Source organism: Vidua macroura, chromosome 11, assembly GCF_024509145.1.
Source record: "Vidua macroura isolate BioBank_ID:100142 chromosome 11, ASM2450914v1, whole genome shotgun sequence".
NCBI classification, from domain to species: domain Eukaryota; kingdom Metazoa; phylum Chordata; class Aves; order Passeriformes; family Viduidae; genus Vidua; species Vidua macroura.
In genome coordinates, this window is record NC_071581.1 from 1402292 (window position 1) to 1421985 (window position 19694).

A 19694-nucleotide genomic window follows, 5' to 3' on the forward strand; every position below is an offset into this window, starting at 1 on the left:
CCACAGAGTGCTGCGACACCTCTGTGTGGAACCGGGAAGCTGCCCCGGGTGGGAGTGATATGCCGACCGGGTGTTTTTCCACTGCATGGAGCCACAGGGCCAGCCTGCACGAGGATGCGCTGCTGGCAGGGCTTTCCCCCGCGGAGCGAAGCTGCAGGGCAACACCTCACTGCCAGGCCACACTGGGCAGCAGCGTAGCCGTTTCTTTGTGCCCCCCCATGCCAGAGCCGGCCGGCCCTGGCCACTATGAGAATGTGCCCTGCTCCTGTGGGACCACGCTGGCTTCTGCAGAGCGACTGTGGGGAACGGCACAGCCCTGGGGGGTGAAAAAATATCAGCAAACAGAGACCATCCACAGGCTGCCCACGCCATGGCTGCCAACATTGCCCAGGGAGGAGGCAGAATGGATTGCACAATCCAGCCACGTGGAGCCATGGCAGCTGCCATGGTCCCGGCAAGTTGTGCTACTCTGCACTGCGAGGCTGAGCTGAATTGTTATTCAGCTGCCTCGGGCTATGATATTGCTGATCCAGGAGGGCATACTGTGTCATCCCACTCTGGGGAACCAGACTTCGTGGTGGCCACTCTGAGGCCACTCTGATCCCTCCGGGCATGGCTGGGATAGGCGGGCATCCTGTGGGCATGACAACACACCATGGGGTCACTGGGACTGCCCTCCCACCAGCCTTGCCATGGCTGCCTGCACCCGTATCCAGCCTGCATCAGGGAGCTGGGCTCCACTCCCAAGCTGACCTCTGGAGAACACAGCTGTGCCTCCAGTGGGTGTGGTCCTGCACTCGACCCTGCCTTCAAGGATGAATCTGAGAAGAGCTGCAGACACCAAACCCAGAAGCAGAGTGTGGAAAAAGCCCCTGCAGCGGGCCCATCCAGCAAAAAGCAGTGAAAAGAAGTGTGTGGGGGTGTGGTGCCGTGGGACTAATAGCAATCAAGCTGTCCTGAAAAGATGATGCTGGCCACATGGCGCAGCCGTCTCACAGCAGCTAAGAGAGAGCCATCCTCTCACCAAGTCCAGTGGGAAAGCAGCACCTCCCTGCATATGGACAGTGAAAAAGCAGACAAACACCAAGTTTTTACCCCTCAAACCTCAATGAAACTTCACAGCAACGCTGCCTTCTGAAAAGTTCTCATATTCTCTATAACTCTAATAAACTAATAATATGTGCTAAGGGTAGAGATATTGAAGGGATGTCACACAAAAGTTACAAATTTACACAACAGTCTATGAAATATGTCCTAGAATTCATAGTACAATACTTATTATTGTTGTTTGCATTTGCTAAAACCAAAATTGATAAGCCTCTGATAGCTGATTCTGCTAAAGTTGTTAAGAAAGTATTTCATTTCTGTCTCAGGCATGGGCTACTGTGTCTTGAAGAGATCCTAGGATGTATGTTAACAAGTCTTCTCTTGATACTCTTAGTATTTCTGCTTGCATTATTTCTTGATCTACCTGGAAGATTCAAAGAATGGCCCCATCCTAACATTCTAGGTCCACTAAAGCATGCATAGAACATTGATTTAGAAATATCATAAGCAAATTTCAGTTGCAAAATTCTTTTTAACTGAGAATGTGCCACCTGTCATCATTTTAAAAACTTAAAAGTCACCTGTTAAAGTCAATAAAAATTTTCTAACTTCTAAGAAAAGTATATTACATGCACTGTTACCATATTAACTAGAAAATTTAAATAAGTTATTCATGTTAAGATTTTTTTGTACCAGATATTAATACAAGCTTGTTTTTAAAAAGTATAAAATACAGAAGACCTCTCCTGACCAAGCTCATTGGCCCTGATCAAGCCATGAACCTGGCTGGTAGAGAAAAATATATTAGTATACAAACTTTGCAAAAGTTAAACCCTTTTTCCTTTAAGATAAACAACAAAGCCTAGTCTGGAAGAAGTTCTTTCAAATCCTCATAGTGAAAAAGAGATGCCTCAGTAACCCCTGAGTAATAGTATCTTATTAATACTGTTCAAAGTCCATTGTTTGTTTCTATTTTTAGTTATTCATTTAAAGAAAAAAGGGGGGGCGGGAAGGATGGGGTGAACGTGCACCCCCTCTCTAAGTCTTAGGTAATACAATGTCTTTTAGTCAATCATATGACTAGAATAAATCCAAGGTAAATGCATTTCAATGGACACCGGAACACGTTGGATATGTCTGCTCATCTTGATGTCCCCATAACAAACATCACAAGGAACAATTGATGGAAATCTAGGACTCTTGAAGTGACAGTTCATATAAGGACTTGATTTGTTTACAATTTTTTTTTCCTGTTTGCAAACTGTTTTTCTGTTTACAGATTGTTAGAATAGTAGAGTTTTCCTCTAAGGTTTAAATGGGTTACAGACTGTTTTTTAGTAGTTAGGTTTTTCTCTAAGGGTTAAGTGGGTTAAGGGTTAAGTGGTTTCTTGTTTTTAGAGATAAGTTGTAACTTGTAGCCTGTAAGCATCAAGCCTGTGACATGTTTGCCTGAGTTCTCCCCTAACAGATCTTGGATGTGCATGCTGCAGCTCCAGTGCAAATTAGACCCATGCTGTCTTCTGTCACGCCATTTGCAAAGGGCCCTTGCCGATGGGTGACAGAGAGCAGATCACAAATTTTATAAAGACAGAAGGGTGAGATGTTGCCACATACAAGCTGGTTTGTGCTAGGCACACTAACCAGCCCCTGGGTTGACTGACAGGGGCCTCACCCAGTCACGTCTCTCCCAAGGCTGCAGCCATTTCCCTGGCCAGAACCTGAAGGGGCATAGAGATCAGACCAATGAAAGCATCCAGACTGGGTTTTCAAATGCCCTTTGTAAGGAATGCCTTGAGAATAAACTCTCTCTGTTGCCACATGAGCATCAGGATGAGTGGTCTCTTTGTCTCCAACCCACTCATCCCCAAACTGACATTACAGGCAGGCACACAAACAACCACACAGTCCATGCAAACACACACTACAGGTAGCTGAGATTGGCTACTGAAAGACAGGAGGGGTTTCTGTATATAGTTCCGATGGGTTTAATAAAGCCACACTGAGGGCATCCAGGGATACAAGACAGGGAAGAAAGGAAGGTGTAGGTTTAAATATCGTATAAGAGGGGGTGGAGATAGTCTCATCAGTGTCCAGTAATCTGACGGCACAGGGGCGGTACCCAGGCAGGGCAAAGGGTGACAACCAATAGGGAATGCCAGGGTGGATATGCAGGGATACAAGGGCCAATGGAGAAACAGGGAATAGATAACTTTCTAGAACTGGGATATATATGGGCAAAAAGGGCAGATAAGGCCAACAGGCCAATGGGGAGGACAGAACTGGGGTTAATTAACATGGTGCTGTAGAGCGCTATGGGGGAAGCTTTTTTCCTCTCCCTATGTTGTTAAGGTGTTCCTGGGGCCTACAGTATGCCCTTCTAGGACCTGGCCATTGGTCTTCCCCTGCAGTTCAACAATGTCCTTCCCTGTGCACATGAGAGCCCCACAGTGTGCTGGAAAACAATCTCCATTTCAAATAAATACCCAGGGGAGGGACATATCTGTCAAAAGGTCCTGCACCAGCTGCCCAACCGAAGGGCACCTTTAGAAGGATTAAATTATTCCTGTGGCTGCAGAGATGCAGAATTTTGGTGTCAGAAGGCTGTGAAATCACTCTGTGCCTCCAGCCCAGACCCCATGACACAACACTCCACAAACACATCCCATAGAGGGAGCAAGTGCTGTCATGGAAAATTATTTGGAAGATGCATTTGATGCAAAACTTTTGCCCACCAACATCTGGAGTAGCTGCCAGCTGTGGTGGCCTACAGCTGGCCTGTAGGCCTCAGAGTATAAATAATTACAAATTTATAACAGAAATATGTGATCAATTATATAATTACTTATATAATTTGACTGGCAAGAGCAGGCCCAGGCCGTTGGGGACTCAGGCTCCTATTGGCTGGCTGACCAGGAGGTAACTGGCTCAGCCAAGGAGGACCAACCTCATGAGCTCCTTAGGTATATAAGGGAGTAAGAGCTCCATAAAGCGAGCTGTTGCTGCATGAACACAGTGTGTCTTGTCACTGGTCTGTCTCCAAAACTGTGACAGCCAGCCACATTCCTGTCTGCTTTTAGCAACCTGTGGGCTTGGTTATTCTTATGAGTGAAGTCATGTCATGAATGGAAGATCTAGGCTTCTAATTCTTCCAGAGTTTTTCCCCTTTTGTGAGATAATTTGCTAATTTTCTGAACAGACAGTGAAATAAAACCCTTCCCTTTCTTCTACCAAAGTATCTCAACTTTGTCTCCAGCAAAACAGTCGGTCAGCCACTGGACTGCAATCAAAATATTTTGATTAACATTGGAGTTAACTATAACAGTAAATAGCATAAAAATAGTTCTAAAGATACTAACTTATTATATGACAACGGTAGTAATAGCAAGTGCAGATCATTTTGCAAAAGGGAAAAGTAAATATTTATGTGTTTATCTGTAAGATACTATGTAAGCTCTGAGTGTAAGAGGCTTAAAAAGCAGAGTGCTCAGTAAGTGGGAACAGCAAATCTGATAGTTTTGCTTTACCACACATAAAATAAATCAACAAAAGAAAAATGTTATCATATAGTGATGAGTGAACCATGTGTTCAGCTAGTTCCAAAAATAAAGGTAACACTGTAGATTCAGAATACCTTATTTCCTTCAACATTATGATATCATTGAGTTCAGCTATAAAGGAAAGTTTCCATAGCATGGTAGTGTATTAAAATAAGATATCAGTAGTATGCATGAACAAAAAGAAGACACATCCTAATGTTTGTTTTATCTTGCACATTTTATTCACTGCTTTTATTGTAAGAAAAAACCCTTTGAAATTTAGACCCACTTAGCAGGTGCCTGTGAGGGAATCCTGAATGCACTGGTGAGTTACAAAATGCCTTCAAGAAAGGGATTTAAAGGCAGTTTGTTTTGTCCAGCTTTACTCCTCTGCTTTACCACCTTCTGCTCTAGTGTTGCATCCTGGGTTTGGGTTTAGATTAGGGGTTCCTATTTATGTTAGCTAGCCAAGTCCTGTGTACCCTCGTGTTCTCCCCATCACGGTTGTTAGCCCCAGGCTGCCAGACATTGGAGTGTTCCCCTGTCACTTCTGTGACCACTCCCCTGTCCAGTCCTAAGGAGTTCTATGTCTGTCACCCCGATCCTGCAACCTCGTTCACCCTGGGGCCCTGTGTCCACCCCTGCTGTGTTCCTATTGGTCGCTGTAGTGCATGTCAGCACCACAGCGTCTGTATTCATTGCGTGGGGGGGGCGTCTGCCCTCCCTGTAACACTCCCTATATCATCCCACTCCCTCCCGGGTGTATAAAATTTAGGTCCTCCGGGGGTTCCCTGGGTTCCCAGCCAGTCCGGGAAGTGATCCTCGGCTGACCGGTCCGCAGGGAGGGGTAGATGAAACCCGGAAAGCTCCACCAAACAAAGACGAGACGTCTCCCGAGCAGCAGGATCCGAGAGGTTTATTGTAGGAGAGAGAAGGAGCAGGAGGAGAAGGCAAGGAACAGCAACACTCTCGAAGGGAAAGCTGACTCCGGGGAGCCCAGTACAAGGGCGGGACCGAGAATATAAGGGCAGAGGGATAGGAGTGGCTAGGGCACAAACCAACCAATGGGTAACAGGTAGAGGGGAGGAGACGGGATGGGGTGACATGTAATGAACCAATCGGGATACAGGAGAGGAGTGGCATTCTAACAGGGTCCAATGAGATTAACAGAACAGAAGAACTTTCTAGAACCGGGGAGTGTGTTAAGCTTTGACAGACAGCCTCAACTGGGGAGGGAAACAGCATGTGACTGACAACTTCTGGCTATATTGAAGTTGCCTCCCAAGGGAGGGCGGGGACCCCTCCCACAACTCCCCCTTTTTGGTTTATTAAAAAAACATTTCCCATTGTCCTAGTTAACAATTTCTTAAAGATGGTTAACGCAACAGAAATTAAGAAAATTATGATTAAAACCCAAATTAAACCTTTAACAATTGGAATGGCCCACCCAGGAACACCCCATTGAGAAAAGATCTTGTTCACAGCGTCCACAGCCCCAGTTTCAGTCTTTAAGTCCTTTACCAACGCCTGGATCCGCTGGATGCTGGCTTGGATGGATGTGCTCTTTGATGACAAATTGAAGCAGCACATCCCCTCAAAGTCCTCGCAACTGTGGCCATGGGCGAGCAGCAGAAAGTCGATGGCCGCTCTATTTTGTAAGGTGGCATGCCTGGTGGTCTCTTCTTCCGCCAAGAGATCGGATAAGGTGGCAGAAGTAGCATTGGCCTGCTTACTCATCCAACACCCCAGGTGAGAAATCTCACCAAGGGCCTTTGCTGCCGCATACCACGGTAGAAAAATGGACGCGGCGACCCTCTTTCCTTTGCCCCAATCATAAATTTCCGAGTCACAATTTGGGTCAAATTCCCCATAAGATCTTTTTTGGCGTGCCGATTGACTTCCCCTTTTCCAATCAATAATTTGTGTTTTGTTGGGGGTTAGGGTAGTAAGCCTGCCAAGGCTACAGGGACCCCCTTTGATCTTAGAGGGGATCCCAGCCCACACCCTGTCCCCACAGATCAAAAACACACCCCGAGGGAGCTCCTTAGGGTATGGGTAGGACTTGATCAGAATCGGGCTAGTATAGTTGCACCACTCATTAATATATCTTTTATCAGTTGGTGTAACCTCTTTGATGTTATACTCTATTTTTCCTTGAGAGGCCTTAGTGTAGAATCTAATGCATAAATGAGCCCTCGTGGACCCCAGTAGGTCCAATTCCTGGGGTTCCTGTGGTGCCTGCAGTAGTGTCCTTATCCAACTCCCCAAGGAGTCCGCCGGGTTGGGTTTCATCACTGTGAATGGAAAATCATTTTCCGACAGGGGGACTCCCACCAGGCATGTAGACAACGGGTTGCCTACACCTCCCATGGCCATGCAGAGTTGTTCCTGCCCGATGGACTTTGCCAGCGTGACCCAGACGTTCTCTTTGGGCTGTGGTACGATCCAGCTTCCTGCCAGGTGAAACCACACGATGATGAAAAGTGCTGCTGCAGGAAGCTGGTCACTGCAGGGTGTTCTGGCTGCTGCGACTGCCATTCTGGGTGGACCAAAGTCTAATAAATAGACATATAACGGAAATAAGGATAGTGACCCCTTTGAATCCCCATCCTCCCCCGTGTAAATCGAAATAGTAACAAAACAGGAAAACAAAATCAGGTCAGGTATGAGGGAAGAAGGGGTGAGGAAAGTGGTAGGACGGAAAAGGGTGAGGGATGGTAGGGGATGGGGTCAGAGGATAAGCAGTCCAAGCCGGCGGGAAATGCCGGTTAGTTATTAAAGTCCTGACGGCGATACTGGCTGGTCTAGTCTTCTTCCTTTTCCTTCGACTCCACGCGACGGTGGTTTCTGATGGAGCTGGCGTCTCGGGGGAGTGTTCCGGGGGTTGGCTTTCTGTAGGGATGTCCTCCCGGTACGGTTTGATGAATTTCCCGGGGATCCACCTGGGGCCCTGTTCTGTTGAAACACATCCATACCCTCTCCCCCACGTTATTAGAGGGTATGGACCTTTGATAACTTTAGACTCAGGGTCTTTTATGAGCACAGGAGGCCTCTCCTTCAACTGCGCCCTGGTGTTATTATGGAAATGGCGCAGGATCGGGGGGTTTGGCTCGCGGTCTGAACAGTTCATGAAATTGAGAACATACAGGGCCTTGCACAACCTCTCTACAGGGCTCGTGGTGATGGCCGAATCGTTTTCTTGTTCTAATAATTTCTTAATCTCTTGGTGTTTCCGTTCCACGATTGACTGCCCTGTAGGGTTGTGTGGAATTCCAGTAACATGGTCAATGCCCCATAGTTGCACAAATTCCATGAACTGTTTGGACACAAACCCTGGTCCGTTATCAGTCTTTATAGTTTTTGGGACACCCAGAGTGGAGAAAGCCATATATAGGTGTTTTATAATGTCTTTGGTTTTTTCCCCCGTATGCGTGGAGGCGAACACTGCCCCCGAGAAAGTGTCCACCGACACGTGGAGATATTTGAGCCGCCCAAAGGAAGGAAAATGAGTAATGTCTGTCTGCCAGATGTCCAATGCTCCCAGTCCCCGGGGGTTAACCCCCGTCGCTACTGATGGTAATGCGTGGGACTGGCAGTTGGGGCAGGTGGCTAAGATGGCTCGCGCCTGCTCCTTAGAGATCTTAAATTGGCGGCATAGAGCTGGAGCATTCTGATGGTAAAAGGCGTGGCTCATCTTAGCCTGCATATGGACATCTGGCAAGGTGGGTCTTAGAACTGTCTGGTTTACAGAAGTGGAGGTGGCCAGCATCGCCAGGGTATCTGCTCTCCGGTTACCCTCAGTGATGTCACCTGGCAGGTCGGTGTGTGACCTAACATGCAGAATATGATAAGGTTGCTCTCGGTGGGAGATCAGCCAAATTAGTTCTGAGAGCAAGCTGTAGAGCGTTTTGTTTTGAATTTCTTTGAGCAGGGCATGTTCGGCCCGCTCTGCTATCCCGGCTACATATGCCGAATCAGTTACCAAATTGAAAGGTTGTTGGAATTTTCTGAAGGCTCTCACAACCGCTGCAAGTTCAGCGATTTGGGGGGATCCCTGAACTATTTGGACGTCAGATTCCCACTTCTGACTGTCCGGGTCCTTCCAAGTGATCACTGATTTGTGGGATCTTCCCGACCCATCAGTGAACACTGTGAGAGCATTTTTTAGTGGTATTTTGCTTTTAAAAATTTTTGGAGCCAGGTATAAAGTGTCTTTAAATAATTTGTGCTTGGGATAGTGTATCCGAATTTGACCAGGATAGCTATCTACTGAAATCTGCAAATTTTCATTTGTTTGTAAAAGGAAATCCAATTGGTCCAAATTTAATGGTAAATAGATGCATGCTGGGTCACACCCTGCGAGGGTCCGGAGGCGCTGGCGGGCCTTAATGATTAGTTTAGACATGATTTCAGGATATGTTGTTATTGTTTTGGCGGGTTGGTGGGGGAGGAACAGCCACTCGATGATAAGGAGTGGGTCTCTCTGGCTGTCGTCCCACTGGAATAGCAGGGCATGTAAGTTGGGAGACTTACCCAGGATGGCACACTGGATTGGGAGGGACCGCGCGACCCGATGCGCCTGGCGGGACTTGATAGCAGCTGCGACTCTCTCCAAGGCCTCACGGGCATCCGGTGTGAGATGTCGTGGGGATGCCAGGTCGCCGTCGCCTTTCAGCAGGTGGAAAAGTGGCGACAGCTCCTCTGTGGTGAGTCCCAGGAGAGGTCGAATCCAGGTGATGGTACCGCAAAGCTGCTGCAAATCCCGCAGGGTCCGTGGGTCGTCCTTGATGACAAGAGACTGGGGCGCGACGGTCCTTCCCGTAATCAGGAAGCCCAGGTATTTCCAGGGGGACGACAGCTGGATTTTGTCTTCTGCGATTTGAAACCCCGCATCTTTAATGGCTTTAATGGTCCTGTCCAAGGCTGCTTGTAGATATGTTGAGCTAGCAGCACAAATCAAAATATCATCCATATAATGAAGGATGATGGCCTCTGGAAAAAGGCGACGAACTGGGGAAAGGACCTGTGCCACAAAGGTTTGGCAGAGCACCGGGGAATTCTTCATTCCCTGGGGCAGAGTGGTCCATTGATACCGTTTGTACGGCTCACCTCGGTTGATAGAAGGAACCGAAAACGCGAACCTGGGAGCATCTCCGGGGTATAACGGGATGTTGAAGAAACAATCCTTGATATCAAGGATTGCGAGCTGCCAATCCCGGGGCAGCATAGAGGGAGAGGGAAGGCCTGGTTGCAAGGGGCCCATATCCTCGATAACATCGTTAACCCTGCGTAGGTCTTGGAGCAGGCGCCACCTGTCTTTGCCGGGTTTTTTAATAACAAAGACAGGCGTGTTCCAGGGGCTGGTGGAAGGTATTAAATGCCCCAGGCGCACCTGCTCCTCTACTAGTTCGTTGAGCGCAGTAAGTTTTTCGATTGGCAAGGGCCACTGGTCCACCCACACCGGTGTATCAGTTTTCCAATTAAGCGGTGGGGAGGTGCGCTCCGCAGTGGCCCAGACTAAAAATCCCACGCAGGGCTAGGGATGTCGAGACGGGCACCCCATTGGGACAATACGTCCCTGCCTAATAATTTGATGTTAGATGCAACTACGAAAGGCCGAATTGTGGCAACCTGGCCCTCCGGCCCCTCTACACACACGAGGTGCTTACTGCGTCGGGAATTGACGGCTCCTCCGACGCCGGAGATTGTGCCACAAGGGGACACTAACTCCCAGTCGCGCGGCCACTCTGCCTGAGGGACGATGGTAACGTCTGCACCGGTGTCTGCCATCAGGTCCAACGAAATGTTTTTCCCCTGAAAGACAAAGGTAGTTTTAATAATTGGTCTTTGTCTGCTAACGTTCTGAATGAAGAAAGCAGAAGGGTCTTGATCCGTAGGAAAGTCTGATAGAATGTTGCAGCCAGTGTCATTGAAGTGCATATGATCGGTAGGAAAGTCCGATAGAATGTTGCAACCAGTGTCCTTGAAGTGCATATGTAAGATGTAGCACAGAGCTAAAGGAGACCCTCTCGGCAGAGAGAACGGAGGATGATGGCACACCACGGAGACGTTGAGCTCTGCCCCTGGCTCGAAGTAGACGACCTCCGGGATGATGGTGAGGTCGTCCGGCGTGCTGATGGAGTCCCCGATGAACAGCACTGTGACGGGGTGGTCGCGGTATGGCGGCGGCAGGAATCCCACCGGGACACGGACCAAGTCCTCATCCGGAAACATAATGTGGATGGAACTCCGGAGGACTTGGCGGCGGGCACTGTTCAGTTGTTTAGTCCGTCTGAGGAGCCGGAGCCCGTCCTCCTGGCTGCGGATGTCCGGAGAAACGTGCCGTCGGGGCAGTGGTTCTCCGGGAGCGATGGCAGCGCAGGGCGTTGGGATGGGCCATTTGTTGTCGTAGCGCGGCCCCTCAGCGCGCTCCGCCTCCCGTTTCCCGGCCGATGATAACGAGGATTCCTGTAAGGGGGTCTCGGGGAGGGGTTATAATGAGGGTAGGACCTCTCTGGTGGCCAGTGTGGGCAATTGGCTTGTATATGGCCCAGCTGGCCGCAGCCGAAGCAGCGCGTGTTCATGAGGTCCACCATTGCCTCCCCCACACCCCTGCTCACCGCAAACGCCACAGTCTGCTCCATCGATGCCGCTTTTGTGCACGCCTCGACCATCTTGGCGATGGTCGGCTCCGGATCCTGGGGGAGAGCTCGCAGGATCTTCTTTGTCTCCGGGTTAGCGTTGGTCAAGGCCATCTTGCGCAGCAGTTCTTCCCTGGCCTTGACGTTCTCGATCTGCCAGTCTATAGCCTCCTTTAACCTGTCAATATACTTAATAAAAGTCTCATCAGGGCCCTGGAGGATGGATGTGAAGTTCTGGAGAGGGATGGTTCCATCAGGTATTTTTAGTAGGGCCTCCTTCCCAGCTTCTCGGATGTCAGTTAGCAGATTGTCGGGAAGGAGGATCTGATCTTCTGGTTTACTAAATTCCCCTTCCCCTGCCAGCGCCTCCAGGCCCTCGACGCCATCTCCCAGCACCTCCTTAAGGTCATATTTGGTTAGAATAGGTTTTAATAGCTTTTTCCAATGTATTTCCCACAGAAGAAATTCTGTGGGGGACAGCAGAGCCTTCGCTATATATCGAATGTCATGCTGCACCAAAGTATGTCCAGTAAAAGTAAGGTCCAATATGTTTTTAAAAAACGGGGAATTTCTCCCATAGTCCTTGGCTGCCTTCCTCCATTCCTTCACCTCCGTATATGGCAGCTGTTCCCACCGCGGTTCCTTCCCCCTCTTGAGCCTAACCGGTGCCGCGATTGGGCCTAGATCCCTGGCGAGATCTAGGTCCCCATCCCTGATGGCCTTGGCCCTTATCTGGGCCCAGCCCTCCCCTGCCTTGGTTGTTGGCCGGGGGTCGTCACTGTCCTCATCCTCTTCCGAGGATGAGGCAGGACGGGCTAGGGCTCGAAGCCTCTCCCTTGCCGGTGGGTCCTGATTATGAGAGACCCTGCAGGCCAAGATGGCCTGCTTCCGGCAAGGCCTACTTCCGGTTCCGGTAGCGTGGGAACCGGAAGTGGCAGGAGAGGGGGCGTGGCCTGACCCACCCACTGGGCCATGGCCTGACCCACCCACTGGGGCGTGGCCTTCTAGTAGGCCTGTCCCACCCACCAGGGGCCCGCCCAAGGGTGTGGCTAGGGAGGCAGGGTGGGAGGGTCCCGACGTCACCGAGATCGACGCATGATGGGGGGCGGGACCCGACGCAGGGGCGGCAACCGACGAAGGGGGCGGAGATGGTAAAGTGGCGGGAACCGGAGGGGTTGAGGAGGAGGAGGCGCCATTTTGTGTCTCAGGGCAATCGGCCACGAGGCCGCCGCCATTTTGAGGTGTTATTAAAACAGAACTGGAACTGAGAGTAAAACTGGGGTTGGGGGCATGAGGATCGTGGGAATGGATAGGGCTCTTGCTGGGGTGGCCAGTCCCAGCACAAGAGAAGGACAGAGTGGAACGGGAGGCAGCAGGGAGACGGTGGCAACCCTGTGCCTTATTTTGGCAGGATCTATCTCCCGATCCACCCTTAGGGGAAATGGGGTTAGGAGCGAGGGGGGCGGAATAAGGGGTAGGAAAACTGGGACCCGAACTTTCCCCCTTTTGTTTAACTAAATTAAAAATAATATCATAAATAGGAAAAAATCTCCCGACCCTAAAATTCCCAGAAACTTGTAAATCATAAATATAACGCCCAACTTTTCCCCAGAATGAAAGAGAAAGAACATCCTCAGTAGAGGCATCTGGAAAATGATCAAAAATGAAAATAACAAAAGATTTAAGGACCCGCTTATTAAAAGAAACATTCCCCAACTGAAGGGTAGCTTTAACTTGGCAATAAAAGTCTCGTCTTGCAGGGGAGAGGCGGTTACCCATCTCCTCGCTGCAGAAGAGAATCCCCACCCGAGCAAAGGAAAAAAGGAAAGGATAAGAGCCTGCGTCGGCTGCTCTCCTCGAGCAGCTGCACTCACCCAACTACGACGCGGCGAAAAGAAAAGCTGAGGCGGGGTAGTGGAGCTCTGCTGGTGTCGTGAAATCCGGGGCTTCCCTTGATGCTGCAGGGTCGGATATCCACGACTTGTCAGCAGATCCAGGAGATAGGAGTCTTCTTAAAACAGAAGAACAGCTACTCCTGGGATTGGCGGCGAACGGCGCTTGTAGTCCCACAGCGCAGGGTCACAGATCCTCACACGGCAGGAGACGCTCGTCGGAGACCAGGGCAGCGATCACCGTGTTCGAGGCACCAATTGTATAAAATTTAGGTCCTCCGGGGGTTCCCTGGGTTCCCAGCCAGTCCGGGAAGTGATCCTCGGCTGACCGGTCCGCAGGGAGGGGTAGATGAAACCCGGAAAGCTCCACCAAACAAAGACGAGACGTCTCCCGAGCAGCAGGATCCGAGAGGTTTATTGTAGGAGAGAGAAGGAGCAGGAGGAGAAGGCAAGGAACAGCAACACTCTCGAAGGGAAAGCTGACTCCGGGGGGCCCAGTACAAGGGCGGGACCGAGAATATAAGGGCAGAGGGATAGGAGTGGCTAGGGCACAAACCAACCAATGGGTAACGGGTAGAGGGGAGGAGACGGGATGGGGTGACATGTAATGAACCAATCGGGATACAGGAGAGGAGTGGCATTCTAACAGGGTCCAATGGGATTAACAGAACAGAAGAACTTTCTAGAACCAGGGAGTGTGTTAAGCTTTGACAGACAGCCTCAACTGGGGAGGGAAACAGCATGTGACTGACAACTTCTGGCTATATTGAAGTTGCCTCCCAAGGGAGGGCGGGGACCCCTCCCACACCCGGGTCCCGGCGCCATTTCCCCAACGTGGCAAGGGAAGCGCAGGTCGCAACCCCCCACTGCAGCTCTCTGCAACAATAAAGCCTTCCCGCTTTCCTTTGTGGGTGATTTGGACAAGTTCCTTCCCTCCTTGTATGGGACCCTCGCGTGGGCGACAGAACCCAGTAGACCCCGACTGGCGTACTGCCACCGTGGCACGTGGGAGAGAAGCGGAGAGCCCGAGCTCGGGAGGGAGGCGCGCCGAAAGGCACGGGAGCTGCCCGGAGCCGGGAGAAACAGCGCGACACCGCAAGTGGCGACCAACATAGGGGCCATGGCCAGCGCATAGCACAGGCAGAGAGTCACCGCGAAGCACCCAGGAGCTGCACAGAAAGAGCCACCACCACCGCAAAGGCGTGCTGTGCCGCCGACCAGCAAGCGCCGCTGCTGAGTCAAGTGAGCGCGGTCCGCGTGGAAACCCGCCGCCACTGCAGAGTTGCGGTCCGCAGGAGAAGTGCCAGACTGAAAACGGGAGCAGAGCCCCCGAAGTAAGTCAGTGACGTCTCCGCCACCCACAGGGAAACACGCCATCTTTTCCTGCGTGGGACTGGAAGCATAACCATTCACGGCCATGGAAAGACGATGCTTCCCGGGAAAGAAAACCCTGGTAGCAGCTTTTATTTGCGAAGATCCCGGTTTGGTGAGTATTTAGCGGTGGGGGGGTACCCAGCTAATATTCCCCTTCACTTGGGTGGGCCTTGCTGCGCTTCCGAGGGTACGGGACACGCAGTGCACAGCGTGAAGCGGCGGCCGCCGGGGTCTCCCACATTTTTGGGTTTTTTTCTGCTTTTTCTGCACCAGGGGTGAGGTTGTGGGTAGAAATAGCATGGGGACCGTGCTGTCTACCCAACAAAGGGAATTCTATACCTAAATTAAGGGAATTTTATTGGTAAAAGGGCCCCTACCCCAAAAGTTCAGTTAAACAATTTGTACAATGGCTGTGTTTTTCCTTCCCACACTTAACCACGGAGGATGCTCACAGAGCAGAGTTCTGGGAGCAGGTAGGAGCCAGGCTAGCAGAGGGAATCCACAGGGATCCCTCCGTAAAAGACTGCTTCCCCAAGCTCCATTTGTTCATATCAGAGGTTGTAAAGATAGAGTCTGTGCGGAATGCGAGCCAGGAAGGAAAAGAGCCATCGAGAAAAACTGTTGCTTCCCCTGAACCTGTTTCCCCATCCTCCTCTCCTACCCTTTCTTCCCCTAACCGGGATAGGCAGAGGGGAGTACTCCGCCGCTTTAAGGCGCAGGGCAGCTCCACAGATGTGGACCATGCTCCTGGCTCCCCTGAGCCCCCCCCCAGTGCCCCTGCCTTAGCGAAATTGGCCACTTTGCTGAGGAACTGACCTCAAACCTCTTTCCCAATCCCTTTTTCCCAGCTAAGAATCCCATTTCTGGCGCTACCCTGTGGTGCTCTGTTTCTTTGAACCCTTTTCTGTGTTCCCCTGAGGAAGCCGCGGCCACGTGGTTGGGGCCTTTGTCTTCCCAAGATGGAGGATGGCCACGTGGAGGGGCTTCTTCTTCCCACAACCCCTTTTTCTCTTTTGTTCCCGGTGTCCCCACCTTCAACCCAACCCCCACCTGCCTCCCTGTGGGCGTGGGTGCCGCCCCCTTGGGAGGTCAGGTTACTCCCTCACCCATTGTTCTGCCTCATGTGGGCATTCCCTCCAGTCCTTTACATGTTCTCCCAGTTGAATCATCAACCCTGCCCTCTCCCTCCAGGGAGAGCTCTGCCGTCTCTGCCCCGCTGCCTGAGGGAGGCAGCCCCCGTCCTGTTCCCCGCACCCTGTCCCCATCTTCCCATGGGCCCCGGAGATCCGGGGCTGAGGGAAAAGGAGGTGGGGGGGAATGGAAGCCCCTGCCTCCACATTCCCATGGTTCCCGGAGACCTGGGAGGGAGGGAAGCAGGGGGAGGGGGGAGCAGGGGCAGGTTTCTGAACCTTTTGCAGATTCCACGAATCGGGTCAAGGTGGCAGCTGAGAGGCATGTGGAGGGATCAGAGGTCCAGGACAAGTTTGTCCCAGAAACAGCATCCATGAACTCTGACACACAACTCGAGATCCCTGAAAAGCCCAGAAGCCATGTGGTTGCCTTAGATGCTGTGCCTCCAAAGAATGCTGTTCCGAGGCAGCCTCCATCAAAACACTGATGCTTCCACTGTGATCAGAAGGGACATTTTGGTATCCAATGTCCATTTTTGGGGAGGGAACCGCCAGGGACAGTGGGAGGGGGGAGGAGGGGAGAGGGAGACCCCATTCTCCCAAAAAACTGAAAAAAGAATGCACATCTGCCTCACGTAAAGATAAAAATAAGGCAGGCCACAGCACCTTAAAGGAAGCTGTGATTTATCAAGTAGTTGTGCAGGTGGTGAGTTGTGACATCAGGGTGCCTGTGGTTACAGCAGATGACCCCACCAATTGGGTGGTGGCATCAAACTGCAGGCGATGCAAGGAGAAAAAAGATCTTACATCTCTTTAAAAAATGCCTTTTCCCAAAGCCCCAGAAAAACCCTTCCAGCTACCCCAGTCCGTGTGTGTCCCCAGTCCGCGTGTTTGTAATAAAGTTGTTGTCCCCAAACACCCAGGGAAGAACCACCCCCAGCATCATCACAGCAAGCCCTCTCCATCTGCGAAGGGCAGCCGTTGCGGCAGCAGAAACACCAGGAGCAGAAGCTGAGCGAAGAAGCAGTCAGACGAGCAGCGGAGAAGATCAAACAGCCGTTCTTCTTTTTTATATTTTGAAAAATAGGGAGATGTTGCATCCCAGGTTTGGGTTTAGATTAGGGGTTCCGATTTATGTTAGCTAGCCAAGTCCTGTGTACCCTCGTGTTCTACCCCCATGGTTGTTAACCCCAGGCTGCCAGACATTGGTGTGTTCCCCCGTCACTCCTGTGACCAGTCCCCCATCCAGTCCTGAGGAGTTCTGTGTCTGTCACCCCGATCCTGCAACCCCGTTCACCCCGGGGCCCTGTGTCCACCCCTGCTGTGTTCCTATTGGTTGCTGTAGTGCATGTCAGCACCACAGCATCTGTATTCATTGCGTGGGGGGGCGCCTGCCCTCCCTGTAACACTCCCTATATCATCCCACTCCTGCCTGGTGCTGGTGCCATTTCCCCAACATGACATAGGAAGCGCAGGTTGCAACCCCCTACCGCAGCTCTCCATGACAATAAAGCCTTCCTGCTTTCCTTCATGGGTGATTTGGACAAATTCCTTCCCTCTTTGCCTCGGACCCTCGCATGGGCGACAGGACCCAGCAGACCCCGACTGGCGTGCCAGCTGCAGCGGCATGTGGGAGAGAAGCGGTGAGCCCGAGCTCTGGAGGGAGGAGCGCTGAAAGGCATGGGAGCTGCCTGCAGCCGGGAGAAACAGTGCGACGCCGCACTCTAGGCCCTCAAAGTTCCAGTGAGATGAGGGAGTAGGGAGGGTACCAGGGGTTTGTGGAACCCTCACATTCCCATTTGCCCTGGAGGGGGTCAGTACCTGCCCCAGGAGTAGCAGCTGTGCTGGGAAGGGTGTCCAGGCAGGCAGCACTGGGGGAAGGGCATCCCAGAGCTTGGGTGGAAAATGTGCACAGGGACCTTTGCATTCACCCTTCTCTTCCCCAGAGCAGCTGAGGCACCAGGGCTTCTTTAAGTCCACCAAGCACCAGCAGGCTCTAGTGTGCACAATATTTCTGGGGAAACACTCCTCCAGTCTGGTAGGAAAAGGGAGCTAAGGGAGCAGCCCAGTACCAGTGGAAGATTCTCTTGCAGGAGAATCAGCCCCAACCTGATTTCACTCCCTGTCAGAGCTTAAAATCCTCTCTATCAACCACACCACTGAATTTGTGACATAGCCCAGCTCAGCTGGGCCTAGTCCTGACTCAGTGACCTCAGTGCTGCTTTGTTTCCAATAATTTATATGAAATCTGTCCATTGACAGCATCGCTCCTGTAGTTCATGTTCAGCTCATTCTCAAGCAAATGAGTAAATCCCACTCTTTAAAGGGAAAAGCAAAAGTCAGTAATGAAAGTTACATATGCTGTGAACATCACGTTTTGTTATTCAGTATAGCTGACTTTGACTTTTCATTATAAAGTCTCAGGCTCTTGAGGAAATGACTAAAGAAGGGAGAAAATTTAAAGCTGCCTTTAGGTACCTTTCCATTATTTGCACAGGCATAAATTGAATTTATTCAAGAGGTAGATAATCACAGAAATACAGGTTTCTGGTGTACCATTCTATAGATGTTGACAATGAGCTTAGAATTGGGGGAGTTAATTACAAGAAAGATAACAAATTCTATTAGCATGACAAATTATTCAGTGCTAGAAATCCAAAGTGCAGGAGAAGAACCCCACAGTTTTGAAAACTAGAATGGGGTAGAAAACTATTCAATAAACAACATATGGTTGAGAATTTCCCTTTGTTGCTTCCACTTGTTGCATGGATATAAAAACAAGATCTCTTAATAACCAAGGAAAATCACTCTTGGTTCATTTTATTTTCTATATTTTTTTTTAATATAAAATCAACTAGTTAATATAAACATTTCTATTTTCCAACTATGAGAGGCAGAGTAATTTTTAATAATCCAGACAAAGACAATTCAAAGAAACTAGAGTTTCTTTGAACTCTAGTTGATCTTCTACAAAAGTACTACTAATAACCAGCATTATTTACATTATAGTTGCATTAAAAATTGTATAAAATTGGATCTCACTTATGCCAGCTATGGGATAAAATATCTGGGGTACATCTCACATCTGGGAGAAATATCCCAGCTTGCAATAAGGCATGAGTACTCATGCTTTAAAATGTCCATTAACAAAAATAATATCTTGAGTGTAGCTCACAGCTCTTCTGCAGCAGTGATCCAGTTCTTGTCCTCAAAACCAGGAGCTGTCCTTCATTCCCAGCTTTCTTCTTATGGGAGGAAGAGTTCTGTGGTTTGTTAATCTGTGCCTCCTCACGCTGGAGTTTCATGCTCCAGGAGAAGTTGTGTGACTTTGCTGGCCAGCTGATGCCATCTGCTGGCCTCTGCCTAAAGAACTGAACTGATTCACCAGATTTTTCTGGGGAAGTCACTCAGTTTTAGTTAAGGCCAGTTTAAATGAACATATTTTTTCTCTGGGTCTCAGTTTCTGCGGCAATGAGTTCATGCAAGACAACAGCTTTACTCACAAGTCTCAGTTGATTGCCATTTTTTCGTGTTGCATTGCTCATTTAGCAAATTTTCAGATCCCCAGAAATTGCTGGCAGGAGCAGTAGAATCCAAAGGTTTTGAATACAAGTTATAGTTGCTGAGATTATTTAAATACTTACTTAAAGAAACTTTATCTTATACATTCAGGTTTAAATGTGTGATTTTTAATTGTTGCCATCCATAAAATATTTCATAAATGTATATATGCATATATCTATATCTATATATCTATAGCTATAGCTATAGCTATAGCTATAGCTATAGCTGTAGATATAGATATAGATATAGATATAGATATAGATATAGATATAGATATAGATATAGATATACAAAGCATTTGTTTAACTGGGTTACTTCTTCACCAGGTATAACAAGACACAGGTGTAATGTGGTTCCATGACATGCTGGACTTTCTCAGAAATTTCAAGTTTAATATTTAATAATAGAAATCTGCTGTGTTGAGCTATTAGATAGAAGTGTTTGGGCTCTGTTGGTTTAGAAGAAAAGCATCTTCATCTTCTCCAAAGTGGAGGAATTGCCATGGCAGTT

General features: G+C 49.7%; 1 protein-coding gene across 1 annotated transcript; it reads right to left on the bottom strand.

The window, feature by feature from the left end:
* Nucleotides 1–513: 513 nt before the first annotated feature.
* Nucleotides 514–13175, bottom strand: LOC128813001 (uncharacterized). Its single transcript, XM_053987742.1, has 3 exons — nucleotides 13099–13175; nucleotides 6172–7138; nucleotides 514–634 (listed from the first exon to the last, which is right to left on the bottom strand). Exons 2-3 carry the CDS (start codon nucleotides 7119–7121, stop codon nucleotides 514–516), a joined length of 1071 nt encoding a protein of 356 aa, XP_053843717.1. The 5' UTR covers nucleotides 7122–7138; nucleotides 13099–13175.
* Between the last annotated feature and the right edge of the window lie 6519 nt (nucleotides 13176–19694).

Bases quoted from the DNA above. Each gene is read 5' to 3' on its own strand.
- LOC128813001 (XM_053987742.1), bottom strand. From the start codon at position 7,121: ATGGCAGTCGCAGCAGCCAGAACACCCTGCAGTGACCAGCTTCCTGCA. The intron at 635-6,171 runs GTGCTGCTTCAA...TCATGCCCACAG, and splicing joins TGCGAGGACTTTGAGGGGAT to GATGCCCGCCTATCCCAGCC.